Source organism: Hevea brasiliensis, chromosome 18 (genome assembly GCF_030052815.1).
Source record: "Hevea brasiliensis isolate MT/VB/25A 57/8 chromosome 18, ASM3005281v1, whole genome shotgun sequence".
Classification (NCBI taxonomy): Eukaryota; Viridiplantae; Streptophyta; class Magnoliopsida; order Malpighiales; family Euphorbiaceae; genus Hevea; species Hevea brasiliensis.
In genome coordinates this window covers 29,711,941-29,733,149 of record NC_079510.1, presented here as the reverse complement: position 1 = coordinate 29,733,149, position 21,209 = coordinate 29,711,941, and the positions used below count along the sequence as shown (strand labels likewise).

General features: G+C 32.3%; 3 protein-coding genes across 4 annotated transcripts; 2 read left to right on the top strand and 1 right to left on the bottom strand.

The window, feature by feature from the left end:
• Window positions 1-2,075: 2,075 nt before the first annotated feature.
• On the top strand, window positions 2,076-5,964 carry LOC110633546 (protein DOUBLE-STRAND BREAK FORMATION). Of its 2 annotated transcripts, XR_009146189.1 has the most exons (6): window positions 2,076-2,386; window positions 2,469-2,676; window positions 2,803-2,946; window positions 3,711-3,840; window positions 4,560-4,857; window positions 5,833-5,964. XR_009146189.1 is itself a non-coding variant. In XM_021782189.2 (5 exons), exons 1-5 carry the CDS (start codon window positions 2,142-2,144, stop codon window positions 4,736-4,738), a joined length of 906 nt encoding a protein of 301 aa, XP_021637881.2. In that variant the 5' UTR covers window positions 2,076-2,141; the 3' UTR covers window positions 4,739-5,094. The 2 variants fall into 2 exon arrangements, 1 of the variants encoding a protein (XP_021637881.2); XM_021782189.2 differs by lacking the exon at window positions 5,833-5,964 and having other exon boundaries at window positions 4,560-5,094.
• Window positions 5,948-6,620, top strand: LOC110633548 (TATA-box-binding protein 1-like). The gene has a single exon (XM_058141095.1). The coding sequence runs from the start codon at window positions 5,960-5,962 to the stop codon at window positions 6,464-6,466; it is 507 nt and encodes a 168-aa protein (XP_057997078.1). The 5' UTR covers window positions 5,948-5,959; the 3' UTR covers window positions 6,467-6,620.
• Window positions 6,621-14,916: 8,296 nt separating this feature from the next.
• LOC131175846 (uncharacterized) lies at window positions 14,917-16,200 on the bottom strand. The gene is made up of 3 exons (XM_058140522.1): window positions 15,653-16,200; window positions 15,252-15,569; window positions 14,917-15,163 (listed from the first exon to the last, which is right to left on the bottom strand). The coding sequence occupies exons 1-3, from the start codon at window positions 16,198-16,200 to the stop codon at window positions 14,917-14,919; spliced, it is 1,113 nt and encodes a 370-aa protein (XP_057996505.1).
• Between the last annotated feature and the right edge of the window lie 5,009 nt (window positions 16,201-21,209).

The window sequence follows — 21,209 nt, the reverse complement described above, 5'->3', positions numbered from 1 at the left end:
TTTTTTAGAGGAAAAATTTAGAAATCAATTTACAATTGGTTGTAAAAATCTATTGTCATTAGTAACTAACAAGGAATCGGTTACAAATAGTAACTAATTGCAAATCGATTGCTAAATCTGAAATTAATTAAAATAATTCTTTAATTTAGTAATTGATTCCCTAAATTAGTTGCTATTAGCAACTAATTTTAAAGTCAGTTGCTTTTAGTAACCAATTTTTGCAATCAATTTCTTAATTGGTTGCTAGTAGCAATCGATTTTAAAATCGCTTGCTAATATATATTTAAGGTTTTTCTAATACTGATTAGTAACCAATTTAGCAACCAATTATAAATTAGTTACTAGTAGCAACTGATTTTAGCATTCAATTATAAATCGGTTGCTAATAATAATCAATTTTTGAATCAATTGTTAATTTATTTTTTTAAAATTAACTATTTTATTAAAAAAAATCGAAATCACAAATCAGTTGCAAAAATGTTTGCTATTAACAATTGATTTCAATCAGTTATAGTAATTGATTGTAAAACTGATTATTTTTTTGTAGTGTGGTGATTAAAAGAGGGATAATTAAGGAGTTCTTCTGTACCATGCAACTTCTTAGGAACATGAAATATAAGGGTTTTCTTTTTCTTTTATAGATTTAAATGCTTTATTGTTATTGGATAAATGAAACTTTAAAGAAAATTAAATTCTCTATGTATTTTACGAAAAATAATTTATATATAAAAAATATTTTTTTACAAAAATAATTTTTTTTAAAAAAAATATTCTTTTATTATTTGACTTTAATGTTAAACTAATAGTTCATATTTATTTAATTTTTTATAAGTATTTTTATATTTTAATAATATTATCAAAATATATAAAATAGAAAATAACTTTATTTTTTAAAAAGATGAAGTAATTTTTTTTAAAAATGATTTAATTTTTTTCTTGATCTTTAAAATGACTTAATTTTATCTTTATTAAGAAAATATGTTTTAGAAAAATATTTTTCATCAATCTATTTTTTTAAGTGCTTCAAACGTTAGAAAATATGAAAAATATAAAAATATTTTCCTTTGACTCATTTTTTTGAGTGCTTTAAATGCTAGAAATATTCATAAAACAAATGGAGTCTAAAATTTAAAAATATAAAAAAATTAAAAAATTAAAAAATATTATAATTTTATAATTAATTAATTACTAAAGTATGAATTTTAATACAACTTAAAGAATAAAATTGCAAATTCAAAAATGTAAAGCGTATATTATAAAAAAAAATTTAATGTTTTATAATTAATATTTTTTTAGATTAATGGCTGAGAGGTGTTTTTTTTTTCCCTTTAATTAGATTCTGGGTTCGAGTTCAAATTGAAAATTGAAAATTTTAATTTATAGATAATAATTTAATATTATTAAATTCAAACTTATGGGTAAAAATAGGGCTGAGCAGAATTCGATTCAAATTGAAAAATCGAATCAAATTGAGTCAATTCGGTTTTAAAATTCAATCAGTTCGGTTTGATTTTACATTATAAAAATTTCGGTTATTTTGGTTCGGCTCGGTTTTGAAGAGAAAAAAATCGGTTAAACCGAACCCAAATGAATAGTAATTTATATATTCAAATCGAATTAAATTGAACAGAATGATTTTTGAATTGATTTATTTTTATGGGAAATTTATGAATTATATTTAATTATATATATATTAATTATTTAATTTCATTGATTAATGGTTATTAGGTTCAAACCAAAGTCAAAATTAGATAAAATAATTTAAAAATCAAGTTTAAATTAAAAAATCAATCAAAAATCAAAATCGATCGGTTTAAATCGAATCGAATCAAAATAGAGCGGTTCGATTCGATTTTTCACCCATTTCAGTTCAGTTTCTAAAATTTAAAATTCGATTTTTATAATTTAATTCGGTTCGGTTCAAACCGAATGCTCATTCATAGTTAAAAATATTTATTTTCATAAATTATCAATAAAATTTTTTAAATTTGATAAATGAAAAATGCATTGATTAACTATCTCCATGCAACGGTGTCGATCGAGCCTAGGTATATAAAATAGTCTGCTTCCCCATCTTTTCCCTCCCAAATCGAACAGAAGACAACGTCCAGCTCTCATCCGCCAAACAAAACTCACATTTCATGTATCCTTGTAGACGGCCGGACCGCCAGATCCAATCGCTCCTCCGTAACAACCAGCAGCCGGCAGCCACTCACTTGGCATTAAGCCATGACCTCCCTTTTTATCGACACTTTTCGGCGAATGCGGCTAGTGTCAAGCTTACGGCGATATATGGTGACCTTGCTGAGGCTAGAAAGAAACCACGGCAATTGCCGCCGATTAAGGCCGAGGTCGAGACCATCCGACAAGAGCTTCAAAGAGGAAGGTAATTTTCTCCCAATTTACATCTACATTCAAGTTCTTCAATTTCATTATTAGTTTATTATTCTTATAATTTTTTTTGACAGATTCAGTGACGAAACACTGCAAATACTTGAATCGCTTTTGGTATGCAAAGATGCGAAGTCGTTAATGGAAACAAGATCAAGCTTGACAGAGTTCATGAGATCCAAATCTCTCTCCGTTATGCGTGATATTACAGAGAAAACTGTTGAACAAAAGCTTTGGATTATGGAATTTTTTGTTCGTGCTTTTGCTCTCTTAGGGGATATTGAGGCATAGATTCTTCTTCTTCTATGAATATTTTCTTAATTTCAACCACAATGGAGTTTTATGATTTTCTTAAATTCAGATATAAGCAATAGAATCCATGCTTAATGGTTCGTGTTTATGGCATTCTAGGGTTGTTTGGCTCTGAAATACGAGTCCTTGCTTTTGCGGCAAGTCAAGTCTTCAGGTTGCCCGTTTCTACAAGTTTCATCTATGGAATGGTTAAATTTTGCTGAGCACTTGCTTGATAATGGCTTTTATCCTATTGCAAGACAGGTAATTTTTTTTTTCTTTTATATTTAATTATTATAATTATTTTGCTGGTTAAAGTTGCTTAAGATATATAGAAAATTGTACTTTTTATTTTGTGAGATTATATTTGAGGTGGTGATGATGCTTTAGGTTGTCTTTCCCCTATTGAATGCCAAAATGAAGGTTAAGGTACTAATGATAATTACAACCATCCTAGAATGGTTGGTTAACGTGCAGTTTTACAATTCCATAGTTTTAACAACTTATTCAGAAACTTCCATGTGTATACAATTAACGAGGGACTGTACTTTGTTATCGAGGTTTCTGAGGTCATCCAATTGTTAGAACTTGGTAATTCTAAAATGTCATGTATAGGGGAGGTTTATCTTCTATTGTGTAGTCCAATCACTAAGATTCAAGGAAAGAAGGGACTTTTTTTTGCATTAATGATTACTTATTTAGGCTCTGCAGTTAAAATCCTTCCTTCTTGAACATGGGAATAATCAAACATGATTCATTAGATAATCGTTAAATGTGTTTGTTCATTGATGCTATGTTACTTGATTGTTATTAGGTCAAGTTGGCTTAGCTAACTGATTTTGGAAATCTAGTTTTCATGTCCTATCATTTATATGCTTTTTGTCTGATTCTATGCTTTTTTTGATAACTGATTCTATGCTTTTACTATAGTTCAACTCTTGTCAGATCTTCTAGATTCAAATCACACTTAACTTAATAGTTGTGAACTCTTCAAATCTGAACTGTGGTTATGAATTTCATTTGTGTAGGCATGTGAAAATGCCTTGTTAGGCATTCAAAAGGATGATGTTGTCAATGCCAAAATATGTGAATTCTCTGGAAGCAAAAGAATAAAAAGAATCAGGGACCATGCTGTCATATCCTCAGCTTCAGGTTCTGGTATGTCTTCTTTAAGATGTTAATTCTCAACATTCGTGTCATAATACATTTGCATCTGGGATGGCTAGATCTGCTGCTAATCATCCATTGAAATACAAACATCAACAATAAGTCATGTCATACAATTTATTGCCAAACCTTGTTATCTCTGTTTGTTGTTGATTCGCTTTTAAGTTATTCTATAGTCTACATGTGTTTCCTCCATCAATAATGGTGACAGAGTTACGGTATGAACTTGTGGAAATATAATTAAGAATGTAAAGCATAATAAAATGTTGTCTAACAATAAATGGTTTAATATTGAACCAAATGTAGCATACTAGGGATAGGTTAAAGTTTGAATTTCATCATGATGTATTGGGTTTTCAGTGAGATTAATGAAATGAAGTTAGCTTGGAGAGATAAATTATGGATGCAATAAAAAACAACACTGAAGTTGATGAATGATAATGATGATGAGCCAATAAGTTCTCTCTTCAAAGCTCATTTACTGAAAAAGGAGGCTATAATTGATATCACTTGATGTAGATATTCATGGAATAATTCAAAAATCTATATCTGCATATCTTTTAATGGCTGCTGGAAGGCCTATATGTGGTTTTCATTCTTTTACATTATTTAATGTTTTATAAATATGCTTCATGCTGAACTCCTTAAATGGTGATGCGGATTACATGCTTCGCCAAGTTATAATTGCAAACTTTTTCGGTTCATTACAGTCCAGGCACAGGCAACAGAGTACTTGAAAAGGAAAACAATTGAGAAGAGCAACATATGTTCCCCAGTTAGTAAAGACATACAAAGTATGGCTAACATTCTGTTCCGAAATGGAATCAAGAAGCGAAATGTACGACAATTGCTTGAATCCCAACGTATGCGCATAGCAAAAAACTATTAAATTCACTGCCAATGAAATGAGAATGTGGATGATGCTATGCTGCTGATAGAATAGATGAATGAGTTCATTCCCTTCAACCAAAAGAATATAAGCTTGGATTAGCTAGCCACCTTAGTCAGGTCAGTCCATGTCTAATAAAATTGTGAATTGTATATTTTTGCATAGGTTGATCAAGAATGTCCACCAAATTGAGAGTATTGTTTGATATGGAAGAAAATGGTTAGGCAGTAATGTCCTGTTTTACGTATATCATGCTCCCTTTGCTTTAGACTAGCCATGTCAAGGTCTTTCAAAGATTGCTAGCGATACCTGAACATTCGTTTGTTCATATGAATGTGATGAAATATATTCCTCTCCATCCTAATAGTGATCACCTGAGTCTATCTTGGTGAGAACTTTATCGCAATTCTTATTCCTCGTTAGTCATTATAGTACAGTAGGAAATTTTAATACGTAAATTTATATTTTATCACTTATCTCTGTTTAATTTTATATATAAAATGATGATTTATTTGATTAAAATAAGAAATATTAATTTGATTGATGAAAGAAAGTTGACATCATTAATTGATCACAACTTATGCAGCTCAATTAGTGTTGAGCATTTTCAGATATGGCTTTGATTATGGAATAAAAGAGATTTCAAGCAAAGGTGTAATTCAGCCAAGCAAATTATTTATTTTCTTTTTAAGAAAATATTATAGTGTATTACTCAAACTTAACTTTGCTTAATTTTATTTTATTTTCATACTTAAATTATTTAGAGAGATATTTACTAATTTCAAATTAAAAATGTATATTAAAAATATTTATTAAAGTTCAAATTTAACTTTAAATACCTACTATATAAATATATTAATTTAAATTATATAAAATTTAAAATACTTGAATTTAGGTTTGGGAGAAAATTAATGACTTTTAGTTCAATATTTAAAGACATTAAACTGATAGTCCATTAAGGAAAAAAAATGATGAAACTTGTGGTCCAAATCCTAGGGGTATTTGGATTAAAGTCGAATAAATAAATATATATATATATATATATATATATATATATATATATAACTGGAGCTAATTCCGTTCATATTTCTCAGATCGTTTCCTCCTCTGATTATAAAAGAACAGCAAATTAATCTTTGGACTAGAAGAACCACGGAAGCCAAGAACATGGCCAACAGGAATAACTCCTCAGGTATAATTCCTCCTCTGTAGAACATTGTAATGACAATCAACTTGGACTGTAAATTGGATCTCAAACGCATAGCACTTTATGCTTGCAATTCTGAGTACAATCCCAAGTGTTTCCCGGCCGTGATTATGAGAATCAACGACCCCAAAACCACCGCCTTGATTTTTGCCTCCGGGAAGGTGGTATGCACTGTTGCCAAAGCAGAAGACCAGTCTAAACTTGCTGCCAAGAAGCATGCAAGAATTAAACAGAAGCTAGGGTTTCCTGCCAAGTTTATAGACTTCAAGATTCAGAATATTGTTGCTTGTGACGTTCAATTCCCTCTCAGACTTGAGAAGTTGTCGTTCACTGCCCATGGTGCTTATTCAATCAACGAAACTGAACTCTTCCCTGGCCATATCTATCGCATGAAACGTCCGAAGGTTGTTTTGCTTATCTTTGTTTTTGGGAAGGTTGTGATTACTGGAGCCAAGAAGAGGGAGGATACCTACGCTGCCTTTGAGAGCATATGCCCAGTTCTTGCAGAGTTCAAAAAGTAATTAATGGAGGTCTTCTGGGGCAGGAGAGTACATAGACTTCAGAGATTATTATATATTAGACTTGTTGATTTGGGCTTTTTTTTCTTATACGTACTTGGACTTGATCTTTCTCTTGTATAGGCCCCGGGTCTTAGTTTAAAATTGTACTTATCAATGAACTATCTATTGACCACAAAGAGAAAAAATCTCTCTCTCTCTCTCTCTCTCTACCTTTCTTCGAATGTTAGAGATGAGCTCTTCTTCAGTTGGTTTAAAACAATACCCACATGGAAGTTCTTCCATAATTGATCTTCTCTTTCTATAGCTATTCTTTCTTTTCATGTATCAGAACTCAACAATGATCAAATATTATAAAGTATACTTGAAGATTAAGTTTAGTAAACATCGACTATGTCTTCTCATGCTCAAATTGTGCATAGCTTTAGAAATTTGGACAATTTTTAAAAGACAATATTGCCCTAATTTATTTTTTTTTTCCCTCAAGTTACATAGCAAAATGAAATTTTTTGTTTGTCAATGCAATTTTTACATTGGCATATCCATTTTAAAAAATGAAAAATTTACATAATTTATTAACAAATTATATAACTTGTTGCCAATCAAAATTGTGGTTTGTCATTGTTGTATATATAATAATTTACACAACTTAGTAAAAATTATTTAGAAAGCTGAAATTAATTCCTCACACCAATATTAGTGATTTCATAAAATTACAAAGAGATATATAAAATATTTTCTCTAAAGTTTCATATATTCTACATTTTTCAAAATTTGAATGGCTAGAAAGTTAATTTATAAAAAAAACTGGGTTAATTATTACAGCCATCCCTAGAGGTGATAAGTATTTGGTTCAAATAGAAAAAACCAACCAAACCAATCTAATTTGAAAATATAGTTTGGTTCGATTTAGAATTTAAAATAAATTGGTTTACTCGATCGTGAGACTTATGTCTTGTTTTCTCCTAAGGCGTAATGCCTTCTTCCTTGCCGCTAGTCGGCCATCCCCTGCCCCTCTAGGCATGGGAAGGCCTCTCCTTCCCTAACCTAGTCGTGGGTTCCCTCCTCTGCACTGGGTTGGAGTGTAGATATAAATTTTGGTTTAGTTGTAATTGGTTCTTCAAGATGGGGTTTTTGTTGAGCTGCATGTTTTCTATGTCTTTCGTTCTTTTTATGTATGTGTATTACAGGTGCATTGGGAAGAACAAAGACATCATCTGCTTAAGATTCGGTTCTGAATGGTGAGATGAAGTGAAACCTTACTGAGGAGGTGTCTTGTTGGGTACTTAAGATGGCCCCAAAGGCGTGAGTGAGTTGCTAGAGAGCTCCACCACCTCATTTCTTAGCTTTTTTTTTTTTTAATCATGTCTTGCTATTTCATTGTTCTTGGGGCTTGAGTTGATAGCTTAATTCTATAGAGATGATGGCTACCTTAAGGGTTTTGTGGATCTTCAAGTATGAATGGTGGCTATAGTTTGAGACCTCTTTGTCTTACTATATAGAACGATTGTCATCTCCAATGATTAAAGGCGCATGACTGGTGAGTGGCATTGCAAAAGTAAGGAACCTTAGCTTGTTGCGTCATGGAAACTAGGTCAGGTGTTTAGTTGCATATATTTTTTCCCCCTCTCATGGGCTTGGGTTGTAATTTTAAGAAATTAGAATAGCTAGACTTGTTGATTTGGGCTTTTTTTTCTTATACGTACTTGGACTTGATCTTTCTCTTGTATGGGCTCATGGCCTTAGTTTAAAATTCTACTTATCAATGAACTATCTATTGACCACAAAGAGAAAAAAAATCTCTCTCTCTCTCTCTCTCTTTCACACACACACACACACATTTAAAATCCTACTTGCCAATGAATTATCTATTGACAAAAAAGGAAAAAAAAAATCTCTCTTTGTCTCTCACACACACGCACATGCATACGCACATACACATGCACACACGCACACACAATAATAAAGTATAAGAGATCAGTTAAGTCTAAGCAAGTAGTCAAAAGATCAAAGATTTTAGGTTATATTTGATAGACTATAATGCAATGTAATGCATTAATTTTTTTATTGAAATTCAATATTATATTATGGCCTATCAAATGTAGCATTAATTATATCAATCGAAACAACCCAACATCATGATTTAACCTAGTAAAATAATGTGCAATGATGAAACTAGACTATTAGAGGACTATATATGCATGTGAAAGTAAAAGGGAAATCTCCATTCTAGATTATTTCTCCATTTCCATGATTATGTCATGTTTCAACTAACCAGGCAAAACTCAAACCCAAGTAAGGTGCACCCAAAGTGGCCATTAATGATTGCATGCCCTGAGTAAATAAAAAAAAAGCTCCCTCAGGTCACTAATCTTTCATGGTGCTTAGACAACCTTAAGGCTCTTTGACATTGCCAAATTTGATGTTGTTAAGTTATTGGTTATTGTTGGATAGATGAAGAAGAGCTCATCCACACCTAATATAGCATCTAGGACTTCTGATTCAAAACCCACTAAAGATCTTACAATATAAACCTCATATGTGTTTATTAGGGGCATGCATGATTCTTGGTGGTCCCAAACCAAACTAAAGAATCACACTAAATTGAGAATTGTTACTATACACAATTTAATGATTTTTTAAGATATATTACATACTTCAATATAATTATATATTTATGTGCAATTTAGATCATTATACACAAACACACACATTTAGGATTAATATTATCTTTCATTCCTCTCCATTTTCTTAAGAATTTTAGTTATAAGAACATTAAATCCTTCTAATTTTTAAATATAAGTGCATTATTATATTATATAGTATATATGCTTAATCTTAAATTATAAGTGTATTTTATAATTAAAAATTAAAGATTATATAATTAAGAGTTAGCTAAAAGATATATTATATGATATATTATGTATTAACAATCAACTTTAAATTTGGTACTTTAGTTATGACTTTTCATGAAAATAATTATATAAAATTATTTCAAGAATTGAAACTTGAACTGAAACCAAGAACCAATTCAGAGTTGAACTAAAGCGTTGAAGAACTGAACTAGAATTGTAAATTTCAACTCAGTTCTTTCTAGTTCCTAAGCATACCCCAAACCGAAACCAAAATTGCACACTCCTAGTGTCTATAACTACCAAAAAACCACTCAACTTATAAGTTTAAGTTTGTAAGTGAAGGCTTTGAAAATAATTTTATATTTTTAGCACATCCTTATATGTGAATGTCTATTGTGCTTGAAAAGTGATTAAGGATATTCCCACCTTATCTTATGCTAAAATTTTTCATTAATAAAATAGCAAATTTTTAGTTCTATGAGATGGCCATTGCATTCATTGAACAAACTCGATGGTCCAATGGGGTCTACATGAGGGTCCATCATGGCGTTGCCAAATTGTCTGCTCATCTTTGTTTGCAACTAAGTTTGTCAAACATTTCTTCAAAAGTGATTGATGTATCTTGGACACTTATGGCAGCACTTCTCCTTATATTCAGGCCTAATTCCACTGAGAATTTTGAAAACAAGTTTAGCATCACCAAGAAGCAATTCAGCAATTGCAAGCTCATCAGTAATAGATCGCATTTCACTAAGGTATTCTGATACTGATTTAGTTCATTTAACAAGTGTTATGAGTGTGTCTCTTAAGTTATAAATTTGTCTTTGTGATTTGTTGGCATAAGTGTTGACTAGACGCTGCCAGGCTTGACATGAGGTAGAGGACGAAGCCATTAAAGGTGCAATTGTTGGATCTATTAATGCCATAATGGCATTACGAATAAGATTGTCTTGTCATAACCATGTTTTATAATTTAGGTTTAAGACTTGATTGTTTTGTTTTGTGATATATTAAGGAGGAAAGGAGTAAGAGCCATCAAAGTTGACATCAAGTCATAAGGTTGTCAGTTATGCTAACCAAGTCAATAAATTGGAGCTACTAGTAAGCTTAACAAGCAATTGAGATGTAGGGTTAAGCGTGATAAGGGAAGATGTTTAAGTAATGGGATTGATAATAGATTGTGTAGAGTTTCAAGAAGTGGATGAATTTGAAATATCAGATGCCATGGCTGTTGTGTAAAGAAAAAAAAAATCTCTTCTAGAGAAGTGGCTCTTATATCATAAGGAGTTGGGGACAAATTTTATTTTGTAAAAAGTGTTTTTCTTGAACTTTGTATTACTGAAAGGTTTATATACAATACATGATTTGTATAGTTGAGATAATATAACTGCAAATAGTAAAAAGAGATACATAATGAGAAGAAGGTTGTCTATAAGTAATTGCAAATAAAAATATATGATCCTTATCCTTCCTTAATAAAGGCTATAAAAATAATTTTACGGTTTTAACAAATGCTAATATGTTATTGTCTATTATGCTTGAAAATGCGATTAAGGATATTCCCACCTTATCTTATGCCAAAAATTTTAATTAATAAAATAATAACTTTTTAGTTAAATGAGATGGGCATTTCATGCATTGAACAAACTCGATGGCCCAGTGGGCTCTACGAGAGGGTCCATTGTGGTATTACCAAACTTTCTGTTCATCTTTAGTTGCAACTGACAACTTGTCATGGTAGCTCCCGAGTCTTAGTACTTTGGCCTTGTTAAAGAATTCCATTGATTTGATTAGACAAAGAACTGAAAGATATATATTGTCTTCTTTGATGAAGTGATAAGAATTAATGGAGAATTTTTATGATAGTGATTAATACCCACCATATGTAGGAAAGTACTTATCAATAACTTGAAAATGGGAAGCCAATTAAAAATCAATAAGGAAAGAAATGATTTGAGTTAAGCATTCAATACTGTTCAATTAAGAATCAATTAAAAACTTGATCATTTAAGAAGCTTCACACCACTTTTATTCTCTTGACATTGATTAAAGTTTTATTGAAATAAATAACTTTATTATTGTTATTGTTATTATTATTATTATTATTATTATTATTATTATTATTATTATTATTATTATTATTATTATAAAGTAATATACAAGATTTTTATATAGGATCTAATTTTATTAATAAAAAGATGATTACAAAGTTGGGGTTTCACACTCCTCACTACAAGAAAAAAGGAGATTTGAAACCGAATATTCGGTTTCAAATCAGTTAAAATCGGTTTCTAAATACATTTAGAAACCGATTTGAAACCGAAATATTCAGTTTTAAATCCGCAAGTTTCTAAATGAATTTGAAACGGAAAATGCGTCCGTTTCAAATTCTGAATCTATTTTCAAACCACTATTCCGTTTCAAATTTAGAAACCGCATATATTCGGTTTCAAATTCCGTTTTAATTTAAAAACTGATATTTCGGTTTCAATTTTTTTGAAACAGAATTCATGCAAATCGGTTTCTAAATTCAAACCGATACTTGTGTTGTTGGATTAGAAACGGAAAAATTGCTTTTAATCCGTTTCAAATTACTAGTAGAAAATTTTTATTTTTTATTTAATATATTATTTCTGTATTGAAGCATATAATATAATATTAATTTTAAATGCTCAATATCATAATATTTATAATATCAGCTATCAAATATCAAATATCACCAATATTATATATAAATATGACAGTGAAGGGTTATGACAATAATATCTGTATGGAAAAATAAAATATCATAATAACAAAAACAAGCTACTTGTCATCAACAAGATAATCACTCATCACCACTATCACCTCTCTACCATCATCTTGATGAGTCGCATGTGGAGTTAGAAATGTAAGCTACGTGCATCATTTGTGACATCATGTTTTGCATCATTTGTTGCATGCGCTCCTCCAATGTCCGCTCACGTTGTCTATATCTCTCCTCTAGCATCAACTCGTTGTCGATCTCTCTCTCCATTGCAACCAAACTATCCTTGAGCGTTGCAATAGTCCGATGCAATTGTTGAATCTCTTCTGCATTGCCTCCGATCGAGCACAATAGGATGCGAGAAGATGATCCATGTGATGAGCTAGGGTAAAAATTGATGCTTGAGATCCAATGCCATAAACCCTGCTTCTTCTTCTCCCCACAACTTGATAATATAGTGCGACCTCATCTACAATAGGAGGGTCACCGCACTCTTGTGGTTGAGACGATCGCTCCTTAAGCGCCAAAAATGCATCTGCATAAGTCAATACACATATTTTAAATTTATTTTTCTTGGCAATTGAATAAACAAACTCACTTATTCATTTTTTCATATAATTGAAAGACATAAAATACTTGTTCACTTACCTTAATTGATAGCGATCGTGAATCAACCATATCGCAGGTGCCTTTCCTAGTGAGGGTCTTATTGAAAAGTTCTTAAGGAAAAGGTCTTCGCCAAGTGGGCTTCTAAAAGATATAATGATTTTAGTGATGTTTATAATAATGTTCGATTATTTGCTACTAAAATGTAGACATACAATAACAAAACTAGTAAATATGAAATCATTACAATCCTATAGTAAATATGAAATCATTACCATTCTATCTGCGTGAGTATCATGTGAACGAACCCCTGTGTGTCTAGAGATGCCCGCCTAACTCCCTATCTCACTACAACGGTTAGCAGTGAATTGATGGCTCTTGGCTTTAAACTCTGGGCTACTCCATGCCTCCTTCCATTTTTGCATTGTACTATTAGGCACGATGACCTTGGATTTTCCTTTCCTGACATTGCACATTAGGGCCTTATAGCGCTCTGTAGCCTTACGCCTCCAATCTTCCTTTCCTAGTGGAGTCACCTCTTGCCAATCAAAGTATTTATGGTATAAAATAAATAAAAATTAAGACAGTTGTATTAGTATGATAATATTTTAGAAAAAAATTGACAGCATTTCCCCTAAATTTTGGACAATCCAACCTAGTTATTAGGTATTAATTGCACCTGTTAAAAACACTTCATATATTCTCAACAATAAATAACATCCACCCCAACTACAACAACTCACAACAATATATATTTTCAATATCACACAAGCTGTACATATAGATCATTTAAGCATTAATATACTTCAATTGTGTTCTTTTACATTAATTCACAAATTCTCATCACTTAAATGATATTTGTTCATAACATTCTTTTTTGAGGTTTCATAAACTATGCAAATTAGTTATCTGATAGCTAATATTTAAATATTTATTTTATTACTTGAAATTCATCCCAGTAAAACTCTTTTGTTTCAGGCGTGATAGTTTTCCAACAGTGCAAATCTGGGTCCATCCTCTCCTTGAAGATATTCTTCAACTTCTTAGCACATTCCTCGGATGGATGTAACTTTGTACAAAAGAAAGACAAAGAAATATATTGATTTTATGTAAATGTAGAAACCAAGATTTCAATTCCCACTGATATGAAATCCCAACTCATAGATAACGTTAATTAATTTTCAATACTTACGTGCCATTAATGAGCTTTATTCTTTTCTTTCGTCCAAATGTAGTGAGTGATAGGCCATCCATCGATGATATTGGTGCTGCCCCAACTGAATGACCTTCATGACCAGAGAGGTTGATCCAATTGCGTGCTCGTAAGATGGGGTAATAGGTGGTGGCGGTGGAGGTGGAGGTATAGCTCGATCTTTGTGTTGAAGCAAAGAGACCCTCTGGATCTCGGTGCCGACCTCCCGATGGATCGTGAAGGAACCCGAGGTGACTGTGTAGATTGGTCTAGTTGATCATTGGGCTCATCCTCGCATGTAATCGCCTGACCGTGAATGACCCAACAAACCTCCCCGCGATCGCTGCCTCGCATCCTGCATAAATAATTGTATTAATTAGTTAGCTTCATTCAACTTATGATACATAATACGATGAAATTAGTTAGAGTTTATACTTCAAGTTTAGAAATATAAATTCATTAAGAGAAATACCTAATTCTAATTAGTATCACTATCATATACATCATCGCATTCCTCATCACTTTACGAGTCCAATTCAAGCTCTTCTTCATCTTCAACATCCTCTTCATTAATTTCAACTAGTACACCGCTTTGATCATTCAAGTATTGTTGTTGATCATCATCATAAATCAATTTGAATCAAAGGGACTTCCATTTCATCTTCTTGAAATGGTTCTTCCCGCAGGGGGTTGTGACATTCACTTGCTCGGAAGATCAATAACAGATCTCGCTTTGATTTTGAACACACCCACCAATCATCCTTGTCACGCTTTTAAGCTTAGATATATGGAATAATTCACCTGAGCAGCTTGGATAGCAAGAACAAATGGTTCATACCTATTGAAGGATCTTTTATGATTAATATCCACAAGTTTATATTTTGGATGAATCTTTGTTCCCACATTTGGTGTTGGATCAAACCAATCACATTTAAACACTACGCTTCTTTTGATTGGTAATCCAGGTACTCCAATCGTAGCACTTCAATTAATTGTCCATAGTAGTCACTTTCATTAGTACGTAATTAGTCCCCTTGATACATACCCCACTCGCTCATCGTTGCCTATGCGAACCATAACCTTTAGTTTGAAATTTATAACCATTAACTACATAACTATTGTAGCACATAACACTTCTTAATGGACCCTTTGATAGATCCTTTAAAAACTGGCTTGATATATTGTTGGAGGGATTGTGAACATATTTATTGAACCACTTATCAAATTCACGCTCTAGTTTCTCATCAACTTGTTTATCATTGATATTTGGATTGGCCATGTGTAACTCATTAACAAAAATGCTGCACACAATGAAAATAGTTAATTACATGTTTGGAATCAATAATGGCATTGCAACAATTATAATAATTGAATATTAGAAAAACTTACTCAATGTACGGTTTTACTTCTATACAATTCAACAAGATGTACATTTGTGCTGCTTGAAATTCTTGTTCTGTGAGATATCTAACCTTTCCTTTTCCCAGTGGCCTACCGGAATGAGTGAAAATTGATAGATTCCCTAGATGTTCATCCATATGTTCGACTGTATCATCATTGCGTGGAACCTTTCGATGCCTTGTGTTGACATGGGGTTCAAAATAATGAGCGCAGAATGACGATGCTTCTTCAACTAAGTATGCATTGCATATGGAACCTTCCACTTTGGCTTTATTTTTCACATTATTTTTTAACTTCCTAAGGTACCTGTACCATTTACTATTTAGTCACAACAAAGTTTTTATTTCTCCATGTAATGATAGTATACAACAATACATTAAACTAGTTACCTCTCAAATGGATACATCCACCGATATTGCACAGGACCAGCAATCCATGCTTCATAAGCCAAATGCACTGGGAGATGTTCCATGGAGTCAAAGAAACTTGGAGGGAATATACGCTCTAGTTTACATAATATAATAGGAATCTCTTCATTGAGCTGTAACATGGCTTCTTCTCTAAGTGTTGTTGAAGTTAACTCTCTAAAGAAATTGCTCAATTCGGTCAATGCTTGCCACACATTTTTTGGAAGCAATTCCCTAAATGCTATTGGGAGTAATCTTTGCATAAAGACATGACAATCATGGCTTTTCATCCCAAACAACTTTAGTTTTCTCATGTCTATACACCTACCCATGTTTGACACATAACCATCCGGGAATCTAAGATTTTTAAGCCATTCACACAACATCGCTTTTGATTGTTTGTCTAATGTGTAACATGCTTTAGGATACTTTCCTGTTGCCATATCCCTCTCTAACTCAGGTCGGTGACAAAACTCTTTCAAATCTTCTCTTGATTTTGCATTGTCCTTCGTCTTCCCTTCAACATTCATCACAGTATTAAAAATATTTTCAAATACATTTTTCTCTATATGCATGACATCCAAGTTGTGGCGAAGCATGTTAGTACTCCAATATGGCAAATCCCAAAAAATGCTCCGTCTCTTCCAACCCGTGTTTTTTGCTTTGCAATCGTATTCTCATCTGCACCCATATCCGTGACACACATTAATCTTAGTTGTTCTATTTGTTCTAAAATTTCCTCACCAGATAGAATGGGGGGAGCACTTTTTGTAAATGTCTTGTTCTTTCTAATAGCAATTTTATTCCGTCTGAAAGGATGGTTATATGTTAAGAATTTACTGTGATTGTCAAACCATGATTGTTTTCCACCCTTTGTCAATGTGAATGCATCTGAATCGTCCCTACAATATGGACAAGCGGTCTTTTCTTTGTGCTCCAACCGGATAACATTGAATATGCAGGAAATCACTTATTGTCCATAATAACGCAACCCTCATATTAAAATTATTCTTCTTTGATGCATCATATGTCTCAACTCCAACTTCCCACAATCGTTTCAACTCGCAATAAGGGCTGTAAGTACACATCCAATTTGTCTTTTGGGTTTCTGGACCAGAACTAGTACCGTTAGGAACATATACTCTTCCTTCATACATAACCAAGGAGGCAAATTGTAAGGAGTGACAATGACTGCCAAGATGAATATTGTTGTCCAGACTGACCGAATGGTTGAAACCCATCTGCACACCCTAGCCTTACATTCCGAACCTCAAGAAGAAATGAAGGATGTGTTTTATTAAAATGCTTCCATGTAGTTGCATCCGAACAATGACACATTACCCCATCTTCATGGTCATGCTCAAGATGCCATCTCATTTCTTTTGTTGCATTGAAGCATATAATCTTTGCAATCTCGTGTGAGAGGAAAGTAGTACATTTTCTTATGTGGCACATTGGTTTGAAAATTAGAAGCGCCGACTATGTCGTTTGAACCTTGGATGGTCAAAAAATTTGCAATTAGTTAACTCACTATCTTCAGCAAAATATAACATAAATCAATTAGTAAAACAATGAATCTTATCAACAGGTAGGCCCAATGCTTGAACCAACTTCTTCGTACTGTAAAAGTTTTCAGTCATTAAATTTTCATCCGTAACACCTCTTTCATAAGTTGACAAATGTCATCAAAACACCTTTCGACAAATGATGTTACGCCTTGATGTTCAACATCCTTGCAACAATCGAGAGCTGCGAATGGCTTTCACAACTGGCCACACCTCTTGATTAACGACTTGCAACATGTCATACAATTTTTGAGTGATGGATTTGGAGGCTCCTCCATTACATCTGAAAGAAATCAGACTCTTTGCATCCATTACCATTTGCTCATAGGTATTGCTTGTGCTATTATCAACCTCTTGAGCAGACTCGCTATCATAACATTTATGTTTTGACTATCAATATTACTTGTGCGGGTTCCCCATGTAGAATCCATTTATAATAATATGGCACAAATCCATGCTTCATCAAATGTAACCGAATTGTATTCTCATCAAGATAATTACGATTCGACACTTTCGATGATTACATGGACACTTGATTTATCCCCATCCATCCACTCTGGATGTTGCTTAGCAAATGTTATGAATTGTTCAATACCTTCTATGAATTCCGAGGTCAATAGACCATCTTTTAACCTAGCATACATCCATCTCCGATCCGATCCCATTTTCCTAATAGGCGTGTAATAATTAAGTGAATATTAGTAATGATATGTCATATATCGAATTACATCATATCCCCAATCATGCGTTGAAAGGTAAGGCCCTAACCCAATTAGAATTGTATCATCTCTACCAATAATGCATGGATAATGACATGTCATATATTTGTAAAAATTCAAGAAGATCTCCCATTAGTTCTCCAAGTGCACAACATAAAATTTGCACCAGAGAACAATGAGAGATGTTACAAAATTTCTACAAATAGAAAAAATTATCACCTCAAAATTGATATGCATGCATCTACAAATTAAAACGCCATATTAAAATATTACTTACGTGTGATAATGAAAGCAAGGGACAAAATAACGAGAGATAGTGACCAAAAGAGAATGAGACAGTCAGAGTTAAAAAAAAAAAAAAAGAAATTCACAAGAAATTATTGTATAAAATTTAACACCTCAAAGTAAATAAATAAATAAATAACTACATTATATGACATAATAGTATAAAATTAAAAAACATAATAATCATTAAAATTAAAGGACATGAAAAAATAGATATTAGTATAGCAATAAAAAAAACATACAATCTTTAATGTGAAAATTTATTTATTACTTCAATTTTAAATAAAGTTTCTATAATTTATTTTAATCTCTTTCTTCTTGAAGTTTTGGATTAAACCTTTGCTGTTATTTGAATATTTGTTCTTGTAATTATCTCTACACACTACACATTGCATCACATTGACTAATAGAAAACTTAATTTAAATTGGATAGACGGACTAAAGAATAAAATAGAAAGACTAAATAACAATTTTTCCTAAAATAAAACCTATATTTCTCTTCTCTATCTTCTCAAACCCTCGCACAACATGGTGGCTCGAGAGTTTCGGTTCTACCATGCAACATGGGGCCGCTTGGCATGATGTACTAGTCCATTTTCACAATGACAAGATCCATCTTCTTAAATGTAAAACTAAAATATTATCTCGATCCAACAATTGGCATTCATTGCAAGCGTAAGATTATTAAAGGCATTTGAAATGTAATCAAGCCTCCCGCTTGCTTATACAACCATGAATGAAACAAATTCTCATCTTGAAAAATGCAAAGAGAAAAGGGACCTCACTCAGTTTCAACCCAACCTAAGCTGATATATACTTGCCTTCAGCTTAAAATTCTCCTGAGTATTTAATAAAATAGATCTATTGCTAAAGATAGCAACTTCAAATCCAATTTGACACCTGATGATGTAAGAAAAATCGCACCAAATTGGTAAGGTTAAAGATAATAGAGATAGAGACAAACCAACAGTGTCAAGGGCTCGAAGAACCAAATGGAATATACATACCTATAAAAAAAAAAAAAAAAAAAAACACGAAATTAGAATTCATTTATGAAATCATACAATCATACAAATGATTTCCCAGGCTGTATTCTACTGCTTGTATTCTATGATGTTAATATGTCAGTATTCAGGTTAATTATACTAATGGCTACCAAACTCGAAGATTAATTTTATATTAGTCATGTGATTGGCAAAGAATTATATCATAAAACTTAAATTTTGTTTCAACTTCGGTACTCTCACATATCCTAATTGTATGCAATTTATCAAAACCAAATGTGTAAATGAATGCTTCATGGTTCATGACAGCATTCCCGTGAGACTTTTCCAAGAATCTGGATGTTGTACCAAATTGAAACAAAACTAAAGTTGCATGCATGGCCTAATTACAAGAAGTAAAAGTTATATGATAAAAATGAAACTAAATTATAGTTAAATAACCATTTGTACAATTAACTCGTCAATAACCAGTTATCCAGAATTTGAAACAACAAAATTTTAACACTTCCTGAGAATTGTCAATCACTTATAACAGTAATAAGTAAAACTAACTGCTTCAAATCGAAATATTTTGCTTCAGTTAGTTTTACATTGCCGAGTGCACTATATGATGAAAGGCACCAAAGGGAAGGAAGCTAGAAAAAATTATAGCCAAAATACCAGTGCAACCCCAACTTCATAAAACTAAATTCCCATTAAAATTACTTCCAATTTCTCAATAGCATTCTGAAATGTCTATATAACATTTCAGAATGCTGTAAACGACTAAAGTGCATATAGTTACACATTGTGTTGGGTCAGAAACTGAATGAATGGATTTCATTTCATTTACAATTTCAGCATTTCTCAGAAATAAAACTAAAAACCAAGATAAACTGTGATGAACATATCTCAAATTGCATCACATTTTCTCTTTCTAAAAAATTTTGGTGGCTGAATTAGTGATTGCAGCTGAGTTTAGAAATTCAGATACTTAAAGGTAAGCCACGACAGCTGCAACAATGCCAGTCCCGTTAATATGGATTATGACAATAAAGCACTTATTTAAACACGCAAACACACTAACAAGACTCAGTCTCACAGACATTCAACTCAAAAACAGATTTATGCAGATAGAATTCAAAATTTGACGAAAAATGAACACTCATAAACCAATCTATGCAAACAGTACCACTACCAAAGGAAGAAGAGAACACAAAGAACAACCCACAAGCGTGCAAGAGAGAATCCTCAAAAAGCCTTTCCATTAAAAAGCAACAATCCACAGACGAAGAATGATGGAGAAACTAAAAAGAGATGTAATAAATGACGGTGAACACCATCAAACAAATGCCAAAGTGAATGCCAGAAACTTGAAAAAAAGGAAGTGAATGGGAAGGGCCAACAGAGGCAGCGACACAGACAGTGATAGTGAGGCAGGGAGGCTGGGAAGGAAGGGTATCGGAATATTGGATAATTTGAGATCAGAAATGAAGAACAGAAAGGTTGAAAATGAGGGTTAGGTCACGGAACTTTTCATTTGAAGAGTGCGGGCTGGGTTTTAAACATTGGTTAGGTCGCAGATTAGTTTATTTGGACTTTTGAGCTGGGCTGGAGAAAGGCCCATTAATTCTTTAAATTTGGTCTTTTTTTTTTTAATTTAAATTTAGCTAAAGTAACCAAATTGAGCTCAAAATCAAAATTCTCCAAAAATAATAACCGAACCGAACTGAATTAAAATGGTATGGTTCTGTTTTTTGTTAAAACTGATTTATGCCCACCCCTAGGTTTAACTGTTTAGGTCTATGGAGCTAGGTTTGATTTAGTGGGAGGAGGGGTAGAGCACTTCTTTGTGATATGGGAAAAAAAAATGAATTTGAAACAACAAAGGCAGATTGACATGGATCATGGAAGACATTTAATTTTGATATGTCTGTATCGAATGATTTGCTTCTGATGCAATGCAATAGATTGTACATAGTTTTGC

Bases quoted from the DNA above. Each gene is read 5' to 3' on its own strand.
- LOC110633546 (XM_021782189.2), top strand. From the start codon at position 2,142: ATGTATCCTTGTAGACGGCCGGACCGCCAGATCCAATCGCTCCTCCGT. The intron at 2,387-2,468 runs GTAATTTTCTCC...TTTTTTTGACAG, and splicing joins CAAGAGCTTCAAAGAGGAAG to ATTCAGTGACGAAACACTGC. The intron at 3,841-4,559 runs GTATGTCTTCTT...GGTTCATTACAG, and splicing joins ATCCTCAGCTTCAGGTTCTG to TCCAGGCACAGGCAACAGAG.
- LOC131175846 (XM_058140522.1), bottom strand. From the start codon at position 16,200: ATGAATGTTGAAGGGAAGACGAAGGACAATGCAAAATCAAGAGAAGAT. The intron at 15,570-15,652 runs GTAACTAGTTTA...TAAATGGTACAG, and splicing joins TGGATGTATCCATTTGAGAG to GTACCTTAGGAAGTTAAAAA. The intron at 15,164-15,251 runs GTAAGTTTTTCT...CATTGTGTGCAG, and splicing joins GAAGTAAAACCGTACATTGA to CATTTTTGTTAATGAGTTAC.
- LOC110633548 (XM_058141095.1), top strand. From the start codon at position 5,960: ATGACAATCAACTTGGACTGTAAATTGGATCTCAAACGCATAGCACTT.